The following is a 17,292-nucleotide window of genomic DNA, read 5'->3' as shown; positions in this document are numbered from 1 at the left end:
TAACACTAGAGGTCAGGTAAAAGATAAAATGTTAAATTCCACCTTAAATAAATAAAACAGCAGAAAATGGAGGAAATAAATAAGTGAAATACTAAAAGATAATCTATGAAATAAATAAGATGAAACATAGTAAAACATAATAAAAAAGAAATCAGTAAAATGGAGAAAGTAAAATAAATACTATGATATAATCCATCAAAATAAAACAACACTCAAAGATAATTCAATGAAAAGATTAAATACATTGCAATAAGACAAAATGACTAATAAAAGTAAATAAAGATACAGATAAATAATGTTACCTAAAATAGAATAAGATCTAGTTAAAAGCCAAATTAAAAAGTTAAGTCTTAAGTTTGGTTTTAAAAGTATCACCACTCTGTGCAGTGCAGCCCTCAGGTCTTCAGACCATAGTAATGAAAGGCTGCCTCACTGTGGGTTTGTTTTAACTTAAAACAATTAAATAATTAAGGCCACCTGAGGGTTCTCAAGTGCTCATAAGATAAAAGCAAATCTGACATAAGTAGGACTAAGACCGTTAAGAGCTTTGTAAACCAGTAAAAGGACCTGAAAATCAATCCTGAAGGACACAGGCAGCCAATGCAGAGATTTTAAAATTGGAGTCATGTGTGTCCTCTTTCTGCTCTTCGTCAGCATGCCTGCAGCTGAGTTTTGTACTAACTGTAATTGAACTATATTTCTTAGGAAGACCAGAAAGTAGAGGATTGCAGTAATCTATTCTGCTGGAAATAAAAGCATGGATTAGAGTCTGTGTTGGCTGGGGAGAGAAATGGTCACACTCTGGCGATGTTCCTCAGATGATAAAATGCTGTTTTAGTTATTGTCTTAATGTGTGGTTCAAAGTTAAGATCAGAGTCAAATAAAACAAGGTTTTTAACACGCTGACTGGGTTTTAGTGCAAGTTAGGGTGACCAGGCGTCCGGATTTTCAATGCCCTGTCCGGGCCTGTCCTCCTTTTTGGTGTTATGGAAATGGTCACCCTAGTGCAAGTGCTTGAAGTTTGTCATTAACCTTCTCTCTCTGATCCTCAGGACCGATAAAGACCTCTGCTTTGTCCTGGTTGAGCTGGAGAAAGTTCTCTGCCATCCATGAGTTAATGTCTAAAATACAGTTAAAAAGGGCTCAAGTGGCCCTGAGTCACAGCAGTGTGCAGCTCAACATAATTATGGAGGTTTCTGCTCCGTCTCCTGACAACATTTCTGAGAGGCAGCATGTATAAATTAAAGAGCCGGAGCCTCAGGGAAACCACACGTCATAGCTTTGATGTACAGTCAATGCTCACATAAGTCTAAGAGCGGATTTGAACCGCTGAACAGCACCAGACGCCACCCGGCTGGTGAAGTCTAAGGAACTGAGAGGTGTCAGCCGGGAGCTCCGGTAACACCAGCACAGAGGGCAGTCTGGGCTGTGATTGGCTCCACCCTGAAACTTCCACGTCAATGTCCCGTGAGGACAACAGGAAACACTTCCTGTCTCACCTGCAACTCCTCTGCAGCTGGTGGAAACCATGGAAACTGAGGATGAGGATGAGTCAGTCATTAAACACGACGCTTCGTTCAAATCATTTATTCAAACAAATTAAAATCTGACCCCAGAGACAGTGAGGGCCACCTGCCAGGTGTGACTACAGTGTGACGTCAGCGGGACTCGGCCCTTCTCGCCCCGGGACTCCGAGCCTTCAGAGCGGCTGCGGGCCTCCTCAGCTCCCTCAGCACCTGCAGACCGAGAGCTTTAACGGGCCGCGGACAGCCCCGGGACCTGGCGGGAGGAGGAGCGGCTGGTCCCGGCGGGGCCGCTGGTCCCGGCGGGGCCGCTGGTCCCGGCGGGGCCGCTGGTCCCGGCGGGGCCGCTGGTCCCGGCGGGGCGGTGTCCGTCACACGTTTGTTCCGGTGAAACATGGACTCCCGCCGGCGCGTGCACGGGCTCGCGGCGAGCACAGCGCGGAACCCGTAGGGCGCGAGCACCTTCTGCACGTGCGGCAGCGACATGGCCGCGCGCGTCGTCAGGTCCGTGTCAGCATCCGCGGCAGAATCCGCTGACGCGGCAGAATCCGCTGACGCTGCAGCGGCGCCGCGGCGGGGAGCTCCGGTTCGCGGCGGCAGGCGGAGCAGGAACCGTGGGGAGACCGCGGGGCTGAGCGGGATCTCTGGGGGACTTCCTCTCGGACTGTCGTCATCGTGGTCCGACAGAAGCCTGGTCCGGTCCGCACAGCTCCGGTGAGGCCGCGGGGAGAGGAGCGGACTGCGGGACGGGATGAGGAAGTCCGGGATCCGCTCCGGAGTCAGAAGCAGACTCCTCAGAGACGATCCGGATTTAATAGCCGACATGATGCCCGAGGCTGCAGAGAGAGGAGGTCAGTCCTTCAGGTGGAGTCAGAAAAACCAGTGAACAGGAACAGGGCTCAGTCCGGATCAGTGACTAAGACGGGAACAAAGTGGGATAAAAAGACCTGGACTAACAAACATCACTTCGTTCTTCTGACTGAACTCAAGCTCTGGATCAGGAAAGTCCACTCACCTGAGTCTGAGTCTCACCTGGTCTACGGCAGGCCCCCCTCAGATGACCTGGTTTATACCCGCAGCGGCAGGTGGATCCAATCAGACTGATGGTCTCTAATTAAGCAAGGTTCAGATTTGATGATGTCATTAACACCAGGTTGTGATCTGTTCATAAATCAGGTCTTTAGTTTGTTTGACCCCGAAAAACGAAACGACACAGAAAACAAATGAAGGACCTCTGAATATTGATGATTAAAACTAATCCTCTGTTCAAGGCTTCAACTCAACTGTTACCAGGCAACAGAGACACACCTGAATTTGTAGCTCACCTAGGATCACTGTAAGGTTGATAATAACAGGTGAACACCCCCTGACAGATGACAGTATATTATGGGGTGGCGGCAGTAGTGAGTGATGTCATCAGACTCACCTGAGGAGACAGAACACCAGATCTACCTGCATGTTTCTGTAAACCCTCGAGATTTTACCAATTCATTTATTTCTGTTTCACTAAAAGTCAAAGTTCAGATGAACAGAAACAGACCCCCACGCCCCCCCAGCAGAAGACAGAAGATGACCTGAAACCAACATCAGTTTTTATATGAAGAATTCATCCAACATGGAGTTCAGAACAGACGAGGAGCTTTTACTGCAGCGAGACAAACAGGAAGGAGCTGCTAAAAAAAACAAACAAAAAAACAAAACAAAACAAAAAAAAAAAAACAAAACAGCAGGAAGTCAGGATTCTCCACAATAAGAGTTCACCCCCCCCCCTCACACACACACACACACACACACTCACACAAACAAAAAGCCCACAGACAACCGCACTCATCTTGCTCATTATTTCTATCATCATCATCATGTTCCCTGTATTAAAAACGTGGTTTCATTCCCAGAGTTCGTGGTTTCGTCCTCCCAGTGCATCATGGGAGTTAAGCCACATTATGACCTTTAACATGGTCAGTCCTCGTCTCCATGGAAACAGCATCAGTCTCATCATGTGAAAGTTAGTTCACCACATGGATTTAAAGTCCATGGTGTCTCAGAGCCCCGCCCCACCCACAGCGGTCAGTGCGTGTCTTATCAGGAGGAGGCGGGGCCTCTTCCAGTGGTCAGAGCGGCTGGTCGGCTGGCGGTCTCTGTGGCAGCTGGCATGTGATTGGTCAGAGAATCAGTCCATCAGTCGCTGTCAGAGCCAACGGCTGACGAGCCTTTCCTCTTCCTCTTCGGAGCTTTGGGCTTTGAGTCTTCCTCCTCCTGAAACAGGAAGACAGAAACAAAACAGAGGTTAACAGACGGTCCTGAGGTCAACAATACTTAAAGAACAGGTTCCAGGAACCTTTGGTTCCTTGGTGAATAACTGTCTCTATGAGACTAAGGGTCTGACAGGACACCTGAGATTCACCGCCAGGTGATTCACAGTCCTGTTACAATGTTCACGAGGGAAACACGAAGGAACCTGCCACCTGAGGCCAAAGGTCACTGACTTAGGGGCGGAGATCACCACCTGCTGTCGAGCTGGATCAGGTGGCTGCCTAACAGACTTAGTAAATCCAAAACAGGTAGTGAGGGTAACCTCTGGTTAAGGCCCCTGTCCCCCCTCAGGTTGGTGACATGGTGGCAACCAGAGAACCTGCTGGTGGACATCAGGAGGAGGCGGAGGTGTGGGGGAGGAGGCCAACCTCACAGAGGTTATAAAACTGTCAGAGGACTGGATGAGAAGACAGGTCCAGGCTGTCAGCAGAGGACGGCTGCTGGACTGGGACCAGCAATGAAGCTGCTGTTTGATAGTGGAGGATGTTCAGGAACTCCTGAACCTGACTGACTCACACCTGGAGGACTCAGCTACGTCTGCGGGTCCAGAACATTACATTTCCTTGAAGGCCTCGGAATCAGGACCCCCCAGTCTACCTGGGCACATCCTCCAGGAGGGAATGGAAGGATGATGGTACGGCCTGAACAGAATCAACTAACCAGGATGAGACCTCAGACCCAGAACAGACTGGAAGGACTACACATCCCATCAGGCCTGAGAACACCTCAGGATGCTCCAGGAGGGGGCGCCCCGGCAGCTGAGAGGTTCATCACACAGCTGCACTGTCCCTGTTCGGTTCCGACAGGGCCTTTGTTGCTCGTCATGCTGCGAGACCAGGACCTGGATAACTGTGGCTGGAGTCGTGTTTCAGCGGGGACCGAACCCGTGACGTGGATGGTACGTACCGAGGCACTGCTGGAGGCGCTCTCCTCCTCGTTGTTGGTGGGCGGAGCTGCTCCTTTCCTGGAGCGAGGCGAGGAGGCTGGAGCTTTACGACGAGACTTCGGAGGCTTCGACTGAGAGTCCTCGTATTCCTCTGCCAGGGCGAACAGGTCGCTGAACCTGTAAGAGGAAGTGATGTCATCAGCATCTGCTATGATGGCTGACAATGGTCAGTGTGTTTGTGCGTGTGCATATACCTCATCTTGTGCGCCTCGTCACAGCTGGCCTGAACGTGCTGCAGAGCCTGAAGGATCGGCGTCTGAGTGAAGACTGAGACAACCAATAGGCTATCAGTTATCAATCGATGAATCATCAATAACTTATACATCAACGTGAATCAATAACTGTGTGTGTACTTACAGTTGTTCTTGGTGTTGCTCAGACTCAGTCTCAGGTTGTCCATGTGCTCCAAGATCTGTTCCAGGGTCAGCTGAGCCAGTTTACTGCTGGAGCTACGAAGACTGGAGACAAGAACTGTTGTAGTCAGGAAATGTCCCCGAGCGGATTGTCCCTGTCTTTGTCTCTGTCCTCACCTCTGTCTCTGTCCTCACCTCTCTCTCTCTCTCTCTCTGTGTCCTCCCCTGTCTCTGTCCTCACCTCTGTCTGTCTGTCTCCGTCCTCATCACTCTCTCTCTCTCTCTGTGTCCTCCCCTGTCTCTGTCCTCACCTCTGTCTGTCTCCGTCCTCATCGCTCGCTCTCTCTGTCCTCCCCTGTCTCTGTCCTCACCTCTGTCTCTGTCCTCATCACTCTGTCTCTCTCTCTGTCTGTCTCTCTGTGTCCTCACCTCTGTCTCTGTCCTCACCTTTGTCTGTCCTCATCTCTGTCTCTCTGTGTCCTCACCTCTGTCTCTCTCTCTCTCTCTGTGTCCTCACCTCTGTCTCTCTTTGTGTCCTCACCTCTGTCTCTGTCCTCATCTCTCTCTCTCTCTCTCTGTGTCCTCACCTCTGTCTCTGTGTCTCTGTCCTCACCTCTGTCTCTGTCCTCATCTCTCTCTCTCTCTGTGTCCTCACCTCTGTCTCTGTCCTCACCTCTGTCCTCATCTCTCTCTCTCTGTGTCCTCACCTCTGTCTCTTGCGGGGCTGGTTGTTGTTCTTAATCAGCTGGGCCTTGATGTGTTCTCCCAGCGTGTCGTCGTATTTGGACGCCCAGTGTCTCAGGATGCTGGTGGTGAACTGGTCCTCATGGTGACAGGGTCGACTTAGGACCATTTTCACCATCTCCTCACTGGGCCTGGGACACAGAGAGACAGACATTAACGGGGACAGAGACCTGTGACATGAAGAAGGAATAAAGCTGTCTGTGTGTCGTACTTCTCTCTGCGCAGCTGCAACAGCAGACAGGACAAGGCCTCCGGATGTTCTGGATCAAGAAATCACAGAGTCAGAACAAACAGACACAGACACAGACACAAACACACAAACAAACACACAGGTTGTTTCAGGTCACTCATTTCATGTGTCTTTGGTCGACTAATTGAAAACTTCACTCATTCCTTCACCATCATGTGGACAGACACACTCACCTTTGTATTTGAGGTGTTGTAGAATGGGGATGATGGTTTCCAGAGGGATGCTGTGAGCCAGAAACAGCTGCCAGGTGCTGTACTGCTCAAAGGTCTCCCAGTCCAGAGACTGAACTATTTACAAGGAGCAGAAGAAGAAGACACGCAGTCAGCTGATGTCGATCCCCAACAAACTACACTGAAGTGTTCTGAGTGAAGGTTTCTCACTGAGGATGTTGAGCACTGAGTCTTTCCTGAACATCACCAGGTTTCCCATCATCACATGACACATCAGCTCCTGCAACTACACACACACACAGGTTTATATCTTTCTTGCTGTGACAGTGTGACTGGTGTTGTTTTCACCTTGTTGACGGCAAAATGTGGTCCAGACATTTACTTACCTTCTGTACCAGGAACCACAGAGGTCGAGAACTTATACAGGTGTTCATCAGATACAGTCACAAAACTTTACAGGTCGAGGAGACAGTCGAGTTCACACCATGAGTACCGGTGTAATAATGTTGTAAAGGGTCAAACGACATCTCTGTGTTTGCTTGGAAACATTAATCAGGACTAAATTACCTGAGTCAGGTAACTTTGGTCCCGATTGAGCGAGTTACCTGTGTGGAGTCGATGACGGCGACGATCATGTTAAGCAGCTCACCGCTTCTCAACGTTTCATCTGGAAACTGAACCAAAACAAACAGATTCAGGTGAGCCTGACACATGACAGCAGAGAGTGTGTGTGTCTGTGTTGTGTACCTCAGAGTATATGGAGGGAGTGAGGTAGCACAGCAGCCGGACGTCGTCCTCCTGACATGCCTTCATGTCCATCATCAGACAGGTGTGCAGGTCACCGAGAGCCGTAGCCTGAGCAAAAGACTCGTACAGCATCATCTTCCCATTGGCCGCTTTACTGTGAACACAAGCACAGTCTTGATTGAACTGATGCTCACATCTGTCTATGTACCTGCATCTGGACCTACACCTGCATCTGCATCTGCATCTGTATCTGTATCTGCACCTGCACCTGCACCTGCACCTGCACCTGCACCTGCATCTGTACCTGCACCTGTATCTGCATCTATATCTGCACCTGTACCTGTACCTGTATGTGCACCTGCACCTGTATCTATATCTGCACCTGTATCTGCACCTGCACCTGCATCTGTCTGTACCTGTACATCACAGAATGTTGCTGTCACATTTCTAATGTCAGAGTTTGAGCTACAAGCAGCAGACATCATCAGTGAGGTCACAGGTCACCTGGCTTTGAGGTAGTACAGCAGGTGATATCCGATCTTGGGTTGTTTCTGGTAAAGTTCAGCCAACATATCGAGCAGAACGGAGAATCCACTGTTATCCTCCTGCATGGTGACCAGGTTCCTGAAGATCAGACAGACGGGTTTACACACCGACTCCTCCAGGGACCTGAGAGAGAGCGAGCGAGCGAGAGCAAGAGCGAGAGCGAGCGAGAGAGAGAGAGAGAGAGAGAGAGGGAGGTGATGTGAGAGAGAGATAGATGTCAGAGAGAGAGAAAGACAGGTGTCAGAGAGAGAAAGAGAGAGACACAGGGTATCAGAGAGAGAGACAGGTGATCAGAGACACACAGACAGAAAGGTACAGTCAGGTACAGTCAGTCTTACTCCTCAGTGATCTCCTCTGGCAGGACGTCTCCTCTAAAATGATCTTTAAACAGTTCAGACAGACAGGAAGCCAAAGCTGACATTTGCTCTGTGTCAAAGTCCTCCTGCAACAAAAGACAGCATCAGAGAACCCAGTAGAACCCAGTAGAACCCAGAAGAACCCAGAAGAACATGTTCTTTACCTCCAGTATCAGATCTACAATCTCCTGCATGACCTCACACTGAGTCTCTGTATCACTGAAGACAGACAATGTTGTTATTATTATTATCATCATCATCATCATCATCATCATCATCATCATCATCATCAAAACATCAGACATTAACCAATAAATGATCAATAAACCCAGAGTGACCCCGGGCTGATCTCAGGACCTTAAGGAGTAGGGCCTCACCTGGTTTTCTGCAGCTGCAGCACCTTCTCCTTCATGGTGTCATCTAATTGGTCCAGCCAAGGTGTGATGTCAGCAGGCTCCTCCATCACAGCCTCTTTAATTGGGTGGAACCTGAACTCCCGCTTCTTTCCTGCACAGTGATTGGTCGACAGTCTGGTTTAAACTGCTCCAGATTAAACTGGATCAGTCTGGTTTAAACTGGTATATTCAAATGTAAACTGACTGGTTCTTCTTACCATTAAAATAATTATTTGTGTTCAAACCAGAATAAACCAGATCATTCTGGTTTATCGTCTTGTCATCACCTTTGTTGTTGACCTCCTCCTCGTCGTCACTGAAGGCAGCCTCTGTGTTGTCATAGCAACCCTCCTCCTTGTCCAACACATGGTTGTCTATCTCCAAGGAAGCAGCCTCCTCCATTTTTACTACAGGACACAGAAGTTTTCTGAACAGTGTTGCTGTTTTCATTTGTCTGACTGAGTGTGTGTGTGTGTGTGTGTGTACACTTGTACTTGCTACATAGTAAGGACCAAAAAAAGTATTTTACTAACAGAGTGAGGACATTTTGGGAAAGTGAGGACATGTCGGCCGGTCCTCACTTTTTGAGACACCTTCAAATCACATGTTGAGGGTTAAGACTTGGTTTTAGAGTTATGGTTAGAATTAGGTTTAGGTTAAGGTTAGGGTCAGGGTCAGGGTTAGGCACTCAGTTGTGATGGTTAAGGTTAGGGTAAGGGGCTAGGGAATGCATTATGTCAATGAGTGTCCTCACAAAGATGGAAGTACAAGTATGTGTGTGTGTGTTTGTGTTACCTTCAGTTGGGGGGGAGGGCGAGCTGCAGAACTCTGGGAATCTCTCTCTAAGCATCGATCGAAGCTCTCGGTCCAACTTTGGATTATCAAACAGCGGCGCGAGGTGACTGAGAGACAGATCAATAATCAGTCATCAATAATCAATACATCATGGGGCATAACACTGAACACTGTGTGTGTGTTTCTTACGCCAGCACTCTCTTCTCCATGATGAAAGTGAGCGAGTTGAAGACGCCCTGACGGACCTGAGACTCCAACGGAGGAAAGAAGTGAGGGATGATCTGAGGAGGGAGGAAACAAGGAAGAAAGGAGGAAAACAAGGAGGGGAGGAGAGGATAGAAGGAAGGATGGAGAGTTAAAAAAAAACAGCTTCCTTCTGTCGCTGAGGAAACGAACAACACCGCTGTGTTTTCATTACAGTGTGTTTCACTGTGGTGCGTGTCCATGTGTCACACTGAGTCAGTCTGTGTGTATGTTACCCTGCACATGAAGTCCAGCAGTGTGTGTGTGTGTGTGTGTGTGTGTGTGTGTGTGTGTGTGTTACCCTGCACATGAAGTCCAGCAGTGTGGCAGTGATGGCAGGATGAGGCTTCATAGAGTGATGCATCACCAGGATGGCTGGTTCTGAAAAAAACAATACAACAGAGACCATCAGACTCCTGTTGTCACGGAAACATCACCTGTATTTATTTTTATCCATTATTAAAGGAGCTAGTTTTTCTGTTGCTACATAGCTAATGTTAGCATTAGCAGCTGTAGAAGAAATGTTGAGCTCATCACCAACATCTGTCTCCAGAGGCGGAGACAACACTTTGTTCTGCTACTGTTTATCACCTCTTCTACTGATGTTAGCATAATAACAGCTAGCGCTCTGATTGTGAGTCTCTGTAGCCTTCAGTCTGTTACAACCTCTGACTGTAAACACAACAATGAAAGAAGCTTTGGGTGAGTCAGCTGTTCATGCTAACGTTAGCTATGTAACAAAACGAACTTGTTACAGGTTCACATTTCACCAGTCTGTGTTAGACCAACATGTGATCTGGTTTTTACTGGACATTAACTCTTTGAAAACAAAATAATTTCCTCAAATGAATTCAAACATGGTCCTGCCTACACAGCCTGTAGAAACTTAGTTTGAATAAAAAGGGACTATTCCCACTTTCCTTCACTGTCAGATGAGAACATGCTGCAGATCAGTGTGAAATATTCACAGGTTACATGAAGTCAACATGAAGCTCATCAGTCCAGGCTCCTTCACAGTCAGAAAGTTCAGTCTGTCTGTGTGTGTGTGCGTGTGTGTGTGTGTGTGTGTGTGTCACCTATGTTCATGATGCTGTCTTTCTCTGGATTGAAGAACAGCCAATCATAGAAGAGTGCCAGCTTGGCGTTGGAGGCAGCCACGTTTGACTGGAGACACAAATTAATCAGTTATTGATTTTAAGTGAATACAACCTCCAGACTGATGCTCTGGGGCCCCGCCCCCTTACCGTGCAGGTGGTGAGCAGCCAGCCAATGATAGCCCAGCGAGGCAGGATGTCGGAGCTCAACACCTCATTGGATGGGTGGACCACTCCACAGATGTAGCGGATCAGATCGCAGCGCAGTGATTGGCTCTCTGCTGTGGACAGGTACTGTCTCTGAAACCAGTCCTGGTACCGCTTCTGCTGGCCGAAACGCACCTGAGCACACAGGTGAAGACAGTGACTCACCTGAGTTGATGTGTGGATGATGATTTCAGTTCGAACTCAAACACGTTGCATGATTCAAACATCAGACGACTGGTTTTCCTGGTGACTCAGATCAGAGCTTTAACATCAGATCAAACACACAACGTGGCGATGTGTTAACACACCTGTAGACACAGTGTGAACACTCACTGCGGCAGGAGCAGATCACTGATCAATAAAATCAGCTGTTGATTGATTAATACCAACAGGAATCATTGTTGCAGACTGTGTACCACTGTAACCACGTCGGACTGGAGGGTCTGTGTGGACTGCCGTGGACCCCCACAGTCCGATGAGGTCTGGGTGGTGCGGACGTGGACCCAGAAACACTAATGTGGTCTTTACCCTGGAGGTCATGAACAGCAGCTTGGTCTCCATGTCCGGAGTGAGGCGGCAGGCCAGAAACTTTCTGGAGGTTCGAGCCGTCAGCAACTGGAGGACACCTGCAACACACACAAAGACACACTACGATTCAACACACACAAAGACCCGCTACGATTCAACACACACCACGGTTCAACGCACACAAAGACACGCTACGATTCAACACACACCACGGTTCAACGCACACAAAGACACACCACGGTTCAACGCACACAAAGACACACCACGATTCAACACACGCTACGATTCAACACACACAAAGACACGCCACGATTCAACACACACAAAGACCCGCTACGATTCAACACACACCACGGTTCAACGCACACAAAGACACGCTACGATTCAACACACACCACGGTTCAACGCACACAAAGACACACCACGGTTCAACGCACACAAAGACACACCACGATTCAACACACGCTACGATTCAACACACACAAAGACACGCCACGATTCAACACACCCAAAGACACGCCACGATTCAACACACACAAAGACACGCTACGATTCAACACACACAAAGACACGCTACGATTCAACACACACAAAGACACGCTACGATTCAACACACACAAAGACACACTACGATTCAACACACACAAAGACACGCCACGATTCAACACACACAAAGACACGCCACGATTCAACACACACAAAGACACGCTACGATTCAACACACACAAAGACACGCTATGATTCATCACACACAAAGACACACTACGATTCAACACACACAAAGACACGCTACGATTCAACACACACAAAGACACGCTATGATTCATCACACACAAAGACACACTACGATTCAACACACACAAAGACACGCCACGATTCAACACACACAAAGACACGCCACGATTCAATACACACAAAGACACGCTACGATTCAACACACACAAAGACACGCTATGATTCATCACACACAAAGACACACTACGATTCAACACACACTACGATTCAACACACACTCATCAGACGTGTGCAACAGATGTGCACGTGCAGCCGACACTGCCATTGTTTCAGCTGTAGTTAATTAATGTGTCTGTTAATAAGCTCTCTCCAAACTGACTGGACTCTGCCAAAGATTGTTTGAGAGTGAAGACACATCACTCTGGAACATCTCTCAACCTCAGGATGTCACAAGAACAGAGAGTTCTAGTGACGGCTTTCTCAGGCTAAGGTCAGCTGGTTCAGGCTAATGTTAGCTTGTTCAGGCTAAGAAAGCGACAGTTCATAAATTGAGCTGGGTGCTCACAACATTAGCAGCTGCAGTCGTCCCTGTTCAGTCTGTCTGGGTTTAAACTGCTGCTGTCTCACACTGACTGACTGAAGGTGTGTGTGCATGTGTGTGTTTGTTTGAAAGCACCCATGCATGTGTGTTAGACTGTGTGTAGAGCAGCCTCTTGTTTTTTCCTGTTGTTTTGAATTTGATATCAAGAATTGGGGAATTTCATTGGTCCTGGTACCAACTACTGAGGCTCTGGTTTCATGACATCAACAGCTGAAACACACTAATTCGTTTTACTGATGAACTGAGGATTTTGGGTAGTGTAGTTTACCAGTGAACTGAGGACTGAGGACTTGTGGGTTGTGCAGCAGGTCTCTCCACAGAAGCTCCATCTCTGGGATCCGAGCCACGTTCTGCAGCAGACGAACCAGATCTCTGCCGATGATCAGACACTCCATGAACTACAGACACAGAGACGGGGTTATGAAAGTAACCACCAAGGGATAAACACACCGTACATCCATCTGTCCTACCTTCCTTCCTTCCTCCCTTACCTTCTCCCTCAGCATGCTGATGCAGAAGTCCACCTCTTTCTGGCGGAGAGGCAGCAGGTTCGGAGCCCCGTGGTCCACGATCAGGCGGAGGTAGGTGTAGACCGACATCGCTATCAGCATCCCGCTCTTCAATACCCACTCCCTACAGAGAGAAAATATATTCAGCTGCTTCACAGTAAAAGCCCTACAGCTTCTTCACAGTAGGTTTTACTGTTGAAGCGACAGTAAGCGTAGTTGAGGTACATTCAGAAACAGTTCCTCTTCCTGGTGCAGTCTGGGTATTTTAAAAATGGACGAATGGTGAAACGTACTTTTGCTCCAGCAGGATGTCCAGGACACTCTCAGCCAACCACAGGTTCTTAGTGGAGATGTCTCCACCTTAACATCAACACAATAAAAACACTGTGGAGTCACAGCTGTGATTCACATGATGAACCTGAACTATGTGCGAGTCAGAGGTTCTCACCTGCGATCTGTTTCAGCAGCGTCATGACGACCCCGTCAGCTCCCATCACCCCACTCTTCACCAGCTCTCTGACCAGCCACACCAGCTGCACACATATCGACTTCATCAGAATCACATCACACTTAAAGAGCTTCTGTTCTTCCCTGAGTCTGGTCTGTCGGGCAGCACAGATACTAATGACATGTCTCTGACTCTGCAGCGTCATAGTTTAACTACACCTGGGAGTCATGTTGATATCACACCAGAACCAGGTATGGCTGATTGACAAGCGGATTTTTTACATAAACACTGGTCCAAAACAATAAACATAAACAAGTGAGTCATGCGGGTCAGATAGTTTAAATATAAAAAATAATAATCAAATAAAATATATACCATAAAAATGAGAAGAAATATTATAGGAATCACAGATGTGTTTACTATAATATGTTATATACCTTTATGTGTTACCTGAGAGTGTACCTGTATATCTCTGTGCGTACCTGTGTTTGTTTACCTGAGTTCTCGGGATGTCCTGCAGTTTGAGGAACTTCTCCATCAGGATCTGGTTGATCTTCACCAGGACCACGTTCATCCCGTCTCTGTTGACCAGTGTCAGGTCTCTGTAACACTGCCCCCCGCCACACACACACACACAATGATGTCAGAGTGATGTCAGAGCGATGTCAAACAATAACAATAATACAGTGGTGTCTCACCCTCTGGGCTTGAGTTGGTTCTGTGAGGACCAGAGTGAACAGACCCAGACACACCTCCTCATGTTGCTGCTGACCTTTACACGCCTGAGGGACAGGTGAACAGGAAGTCAGACTACAAAATTTAAACAATATCATTTTGGGATTGCAGTACTGGTGGTTGCCATGGAGACAATTTAGTGTTGCACAAGTACAAAAACAGAATAAGTTAAGAGCATTCAGACTAAACAAAGCAAACACAACAAGAAAATAATACACACGCATAACTCACTAACAGCAGCTATGAAAGCAGGACATTGATCAGTTCCTCTTTCGGTGAACCGATTAATCGCTTTATTTTGTGACGTCACGAACCATCAGGACAGTGTGTGTCTCTTACATTGGCAGTGAGCGCGTCGTTGGCTTCTCTCTCTGACAAACCATTGGTCAACGACTGGATGATCCCAACGCAACGCTCCAGTCTCTGCACACAGACACACAACACACACAACAACACACACAGGCCGAGATCCACACGACAAACACACCACATACAGTGTTTCGTTAGATGTTGATGAAACCTCACGGCATAAAACACATTACCGTGTCACACAGGTGTAACTGTCTCACCTGTCTTCATCTCGCTACTTTTGACATGCGAAACACAACCACGGCGCATGCGCACCTGTCACTTCCATCCATATGTTTACGTTGGGTTAGCATGCTAGGCTAACAGTCGGTCAGGTGTGACTTTAAATCACCGCCGTGACGTCTTTCAGGGCTCACTAACACCTGAGACATCTCACCTGTCTCACACCGCGGGGTTAAACAAGCTACAACGCGTTTACACATGCTCCTGTGCGGCTGTGCTATGCTAACGCTGCTAGCCTCCTGCTAGTCGTGCTAACTAGCCTAGCCTGGGTGATAAAATGGTTCCATGTCTTTGTTTTAAACAAAACTGTCCTCAAACTGCTCGTTTCCGCCGGTAAACCGGCTGTGACCGGGGTTATCCTGGGTTAGACCTGCTCTCTGAGCCGTTACCCGGGTCAGCCTACCTCCTCCAGCTCGTCTTTAGCGTCCAGCGGGCTGGACACCAGTAGCCGGCCCTGCGGCTTCGCCTTCGCCGGTGCAGGCTCCATCTGCTCCCGCCGCGCCTCGCCTGGCCCCGCGGAGCTGAGAAGGGCTGGAGTCCCGCTTCGAACGGGTTCTGGATGTTCGTGTGTGTACCGGAGACTGTGGTGCTGCCGTCAGGGACGCAGCCTGTGTGTGACACGGTCCAGTCGGTAAATATGAGCTTTTAAAACTTATTTCGGGTCAACGGTGACTCTCAGTCCCGCTCTGAGACTCTGTTCGCCCACGGCAACATAACGGACATCCGCACCGACCGACCGGGGGACGGGGGCGGGGCCTCAGGCCTGCCGACCAATCATTTTACTAAGGCCTCTGAGTGATGCGAGTGAGGACCAATAACAGGAGAGAAACTCTGGAGCCAATCCCGGCCTTCTGTACCATTACAACAGGTTTATCAATAACGCCAATGTCATCAATATGATCAATGCAGATCAGAACCTGCGACAGAACTTTATCACTTTGTGTCAGACATGAAACTAAACAAAAACAAAACTTCACAACAGTGTTCTGTTCTTTGCTGTGCAGATAAACTTCATGAACTGTATGAATGAAGGATTAAATGTAGTCTGTGCAGTGTGGACTCATGTGGACTCGCTTCTTGATCTACGTCCAAACTTAAGGTCAAAGGTTCAGGTCCTGGTTTCAAATGTCCATCTGCTGCAGGTTGAATCTGATGTCTGTGCTAAATATACTCCTGAAAGTTGTTGAGCTTTAATGTGTTAGTGCAGCCTGGAGGCTACAGCTTACACAACACTGACACACAGATAATAAAACACACACTTTATTTGGTATTTACACGTCAAACTTTAAATCATTTCTTTTCACAGTGAAACATTTGTCTGTCTCTGTTTTCTGAGTGAAACCTTTCTCCAAGTTCAAACTGTCACTTTCAATGATGTCAGAGGTAAATGTCCAATCAGAGAGGAGGAGGAGGAGGAGGAGGGGTTTAATACTTGCCAGTTGTTTCTGATGTCTGTTCTTTCTCCTCTCCTCCGTCAGCTGTCCTCTCCTCCGTCAGCTGTCCCCTCCTCCGTCAGGTGTCCTCTCCTCCGTCAGCTGTCCCCTCCTCCGTCAGGTGTCCTCTCCTCTGTCAGCTGTCCCCTCCTGTCAGTTGGTGTCCTCTCCTCCATCAGCTGTCCTCTCCTGTCAGTTGGTGGCCTCTCCTCCGTCAGCTGTCCTGTCAGTTGGTGTCCTCTCCTCCGTCAGGTGTCCTCTCCTGTCAGTTGGTGTCCTCTCCTCCGTCAGCTGTCCTCTCCTGTCAGTTGGTGTCCTCTCCTCCGTCAGCTGTCCTGTCAGTTGGTGTCCTCTCCTCCGTCAGGTGTCCTCTCCTGTCAGTTGGTGTCCTCTCCTCCGTCAGGTGTCCTCTCCTGTCAGTTGGTGTCCTCTCCTCCGTCAGCTGTCCTCTCCTGTCAGTTGGTGTCCCCTCCTCCATCAGCTGTCCTGTCAGTTGGTGTCCTCTCCTCCGTCAGGTGTCCTCTCCTGTCAGTTGGTGTCCCCTCCTCCATCAGGTGTCCTCTCCTGTCAGTTGGTGTCCCCTTCTCTGTCAGGTGTCCTCTCCTGTCAGTTGGTGTCCTCTCCTCCGTCAGCTGTCCTGTCAGTTGGTGTCCTCTCCTCCGTCAGGTGTCCTCTCCTGTCAGTTGGTGTCCTCTCCTCCGTCAGCTGTCCTGTCAGTTGGTGTCCCCTTCTCTGTCAGGTGTCCTCTCCTGTCAGTTGGTGTCCCCTTCTCCGTCAGGTGTCCTCTCCTGTCAGTTGGTGTCCTCTCCTCCGTCAGCTGTCCTGTCAGTTGGTGGCCTCTCCTCCATCAGGTGTCCTCTCCTGTCAGTTGGTGTCCTCTCCTCCGTCAGGTGTCCTCTCCTGTCAGTTGGTGTCCCCTCCTCCGTCAGCTGTCCTGTCAGTTGGTGTCCCCTCCTCCGTCAGCTGTCCTGTCAGTTGGTGTCCTCTCCTCCGTCAGGTGTCCTCTCCTGTCAGTTGGTGTCCTCTCCTC

At 48.7% G+C, this 17,292-nt stretch overlaps 2 protein-coding genes across 4 annotated transcripts; both read right to left on the bottom strand.

Moving 5' to 3' along the window:
* Positions 1 to 1,571: 1,571 nt before the first annotated feature.
* On the bottom strand, positions 1,572 to 2,668 carry LOC139633669 (C2 calcium-dependent domain-containing protein 4A-like). 2 transcript variants are annotated; one of them, XM_071499482.1, is made up of 2 exons: positions 2,539 to 2,668; positions 1,572 to 2,439 (listed from the first exon to the last, which is right to left on the bottom strand). In XM_071499482.1, exon 2 carries the CDS (start codon positions 2,346 to 2,348, stop codon positions 1,659 to 1,661), a length of 690 nt encoding a protein of 229 aa, XP_071355583.1. In that variant the 5' UTR covers positions 2,349 to 2,439; positions 2,539 to 2,668; the 3' UTR covers positions 1,572 to 1,658. The 2 variants fall into 2 exon arrangements, with proteins under 2 accessions (XP_071355583.1, XP_071355584.1); XM_071499483.1 differs by having other exon boundaries at positions 1,572 to 2,359.
* Positions 2,669 to 3,098: 430 nt separating this feature from the next.
* Positions 3,099 to 15,535, bottom strand: ints3 (integrator complex subunit 3). 2 transcript variants are annotated; one of them, XM_071499460.1, is made up of 29 exons: positions 15,233 to 15,535; positions 14,578 to 14,661; positions 14,202 to 14,285; positions 14,000 to 14,113; positions 13,504 to 13,588; positions 13,349 to 13,415; positions 13,038 to 13,179; positions 12,815 to 12,944; positions 11,211 to 11,308; positions 10,626 to 10,817; positions 10,458 to 10,545; positions 9,683 to 9,762; positions 9,328 to 9,419; positions 9,139 to 9,245; positions 8,631 to 8,750; positions 8,326 to 8,455; positions 8,113 to 8,167; positions 7,931 to 8,034; positions 7,551 to 7,715; positions 7,047 to 7,200; positions 6,905 to 6,973; positions 6,510 to 6,585; positions 6,303 to 6,416; positions 6,091 to 6,139; positions 5,843 to 6,010; positions 5,140 to 5,240; positions 4,977 to 5,049; positions 4,743 to 4,899; positions 3,099 to 3,779 (listed from the first exon to the last, which is right to left on the bottom strand). In XM_071499460.1, the coding sequence occupies exons 1-29, from the start codon at positions 15,314 to 15,316 to the stop codon at positions 3,702 to 3,704; spliced, it is 3,060 nt and encodes a 1,019-aa protein (XP_071355561.1). In that variant the 5' UTR covers positions 15,317 to 15,535; the 3' UTR covers positions 3,099 to 3,701. The 2 variants fall into 2 exon arrangements, with proteins under 2 accessions (XP_071355561.1, XP_071355562.1); XM_071499461.1 differs by lacking the exon at positions 14,578 to 14,661.
* Positions 15,536 to 17,292: the final 1,757 nt, after the last annotated feature.

Source organism: Trachinotus anak, unplaced genomic scaffold (assembly GCF_046630095.1).
Source record: "Trachinotus anak isolate AG129_WGS33_773 ecotype Australia unplaced genomic scaffold, CSIRO_AGI_Tana_v1 ptg000016l, whole genome shotgun sequence".
In the NCBI taxonomy this organism is placed as follows: Eukaryota; Metazoa; Chordata; class Actinopteri; order Carangiformes; family Carangidae; genus Trachinotus; species Trachinotus anak.
Note: the sequence above shows the minus strand (reverse complement) of the source record. Positions and strands in the feature narration are given on the sequence as shown.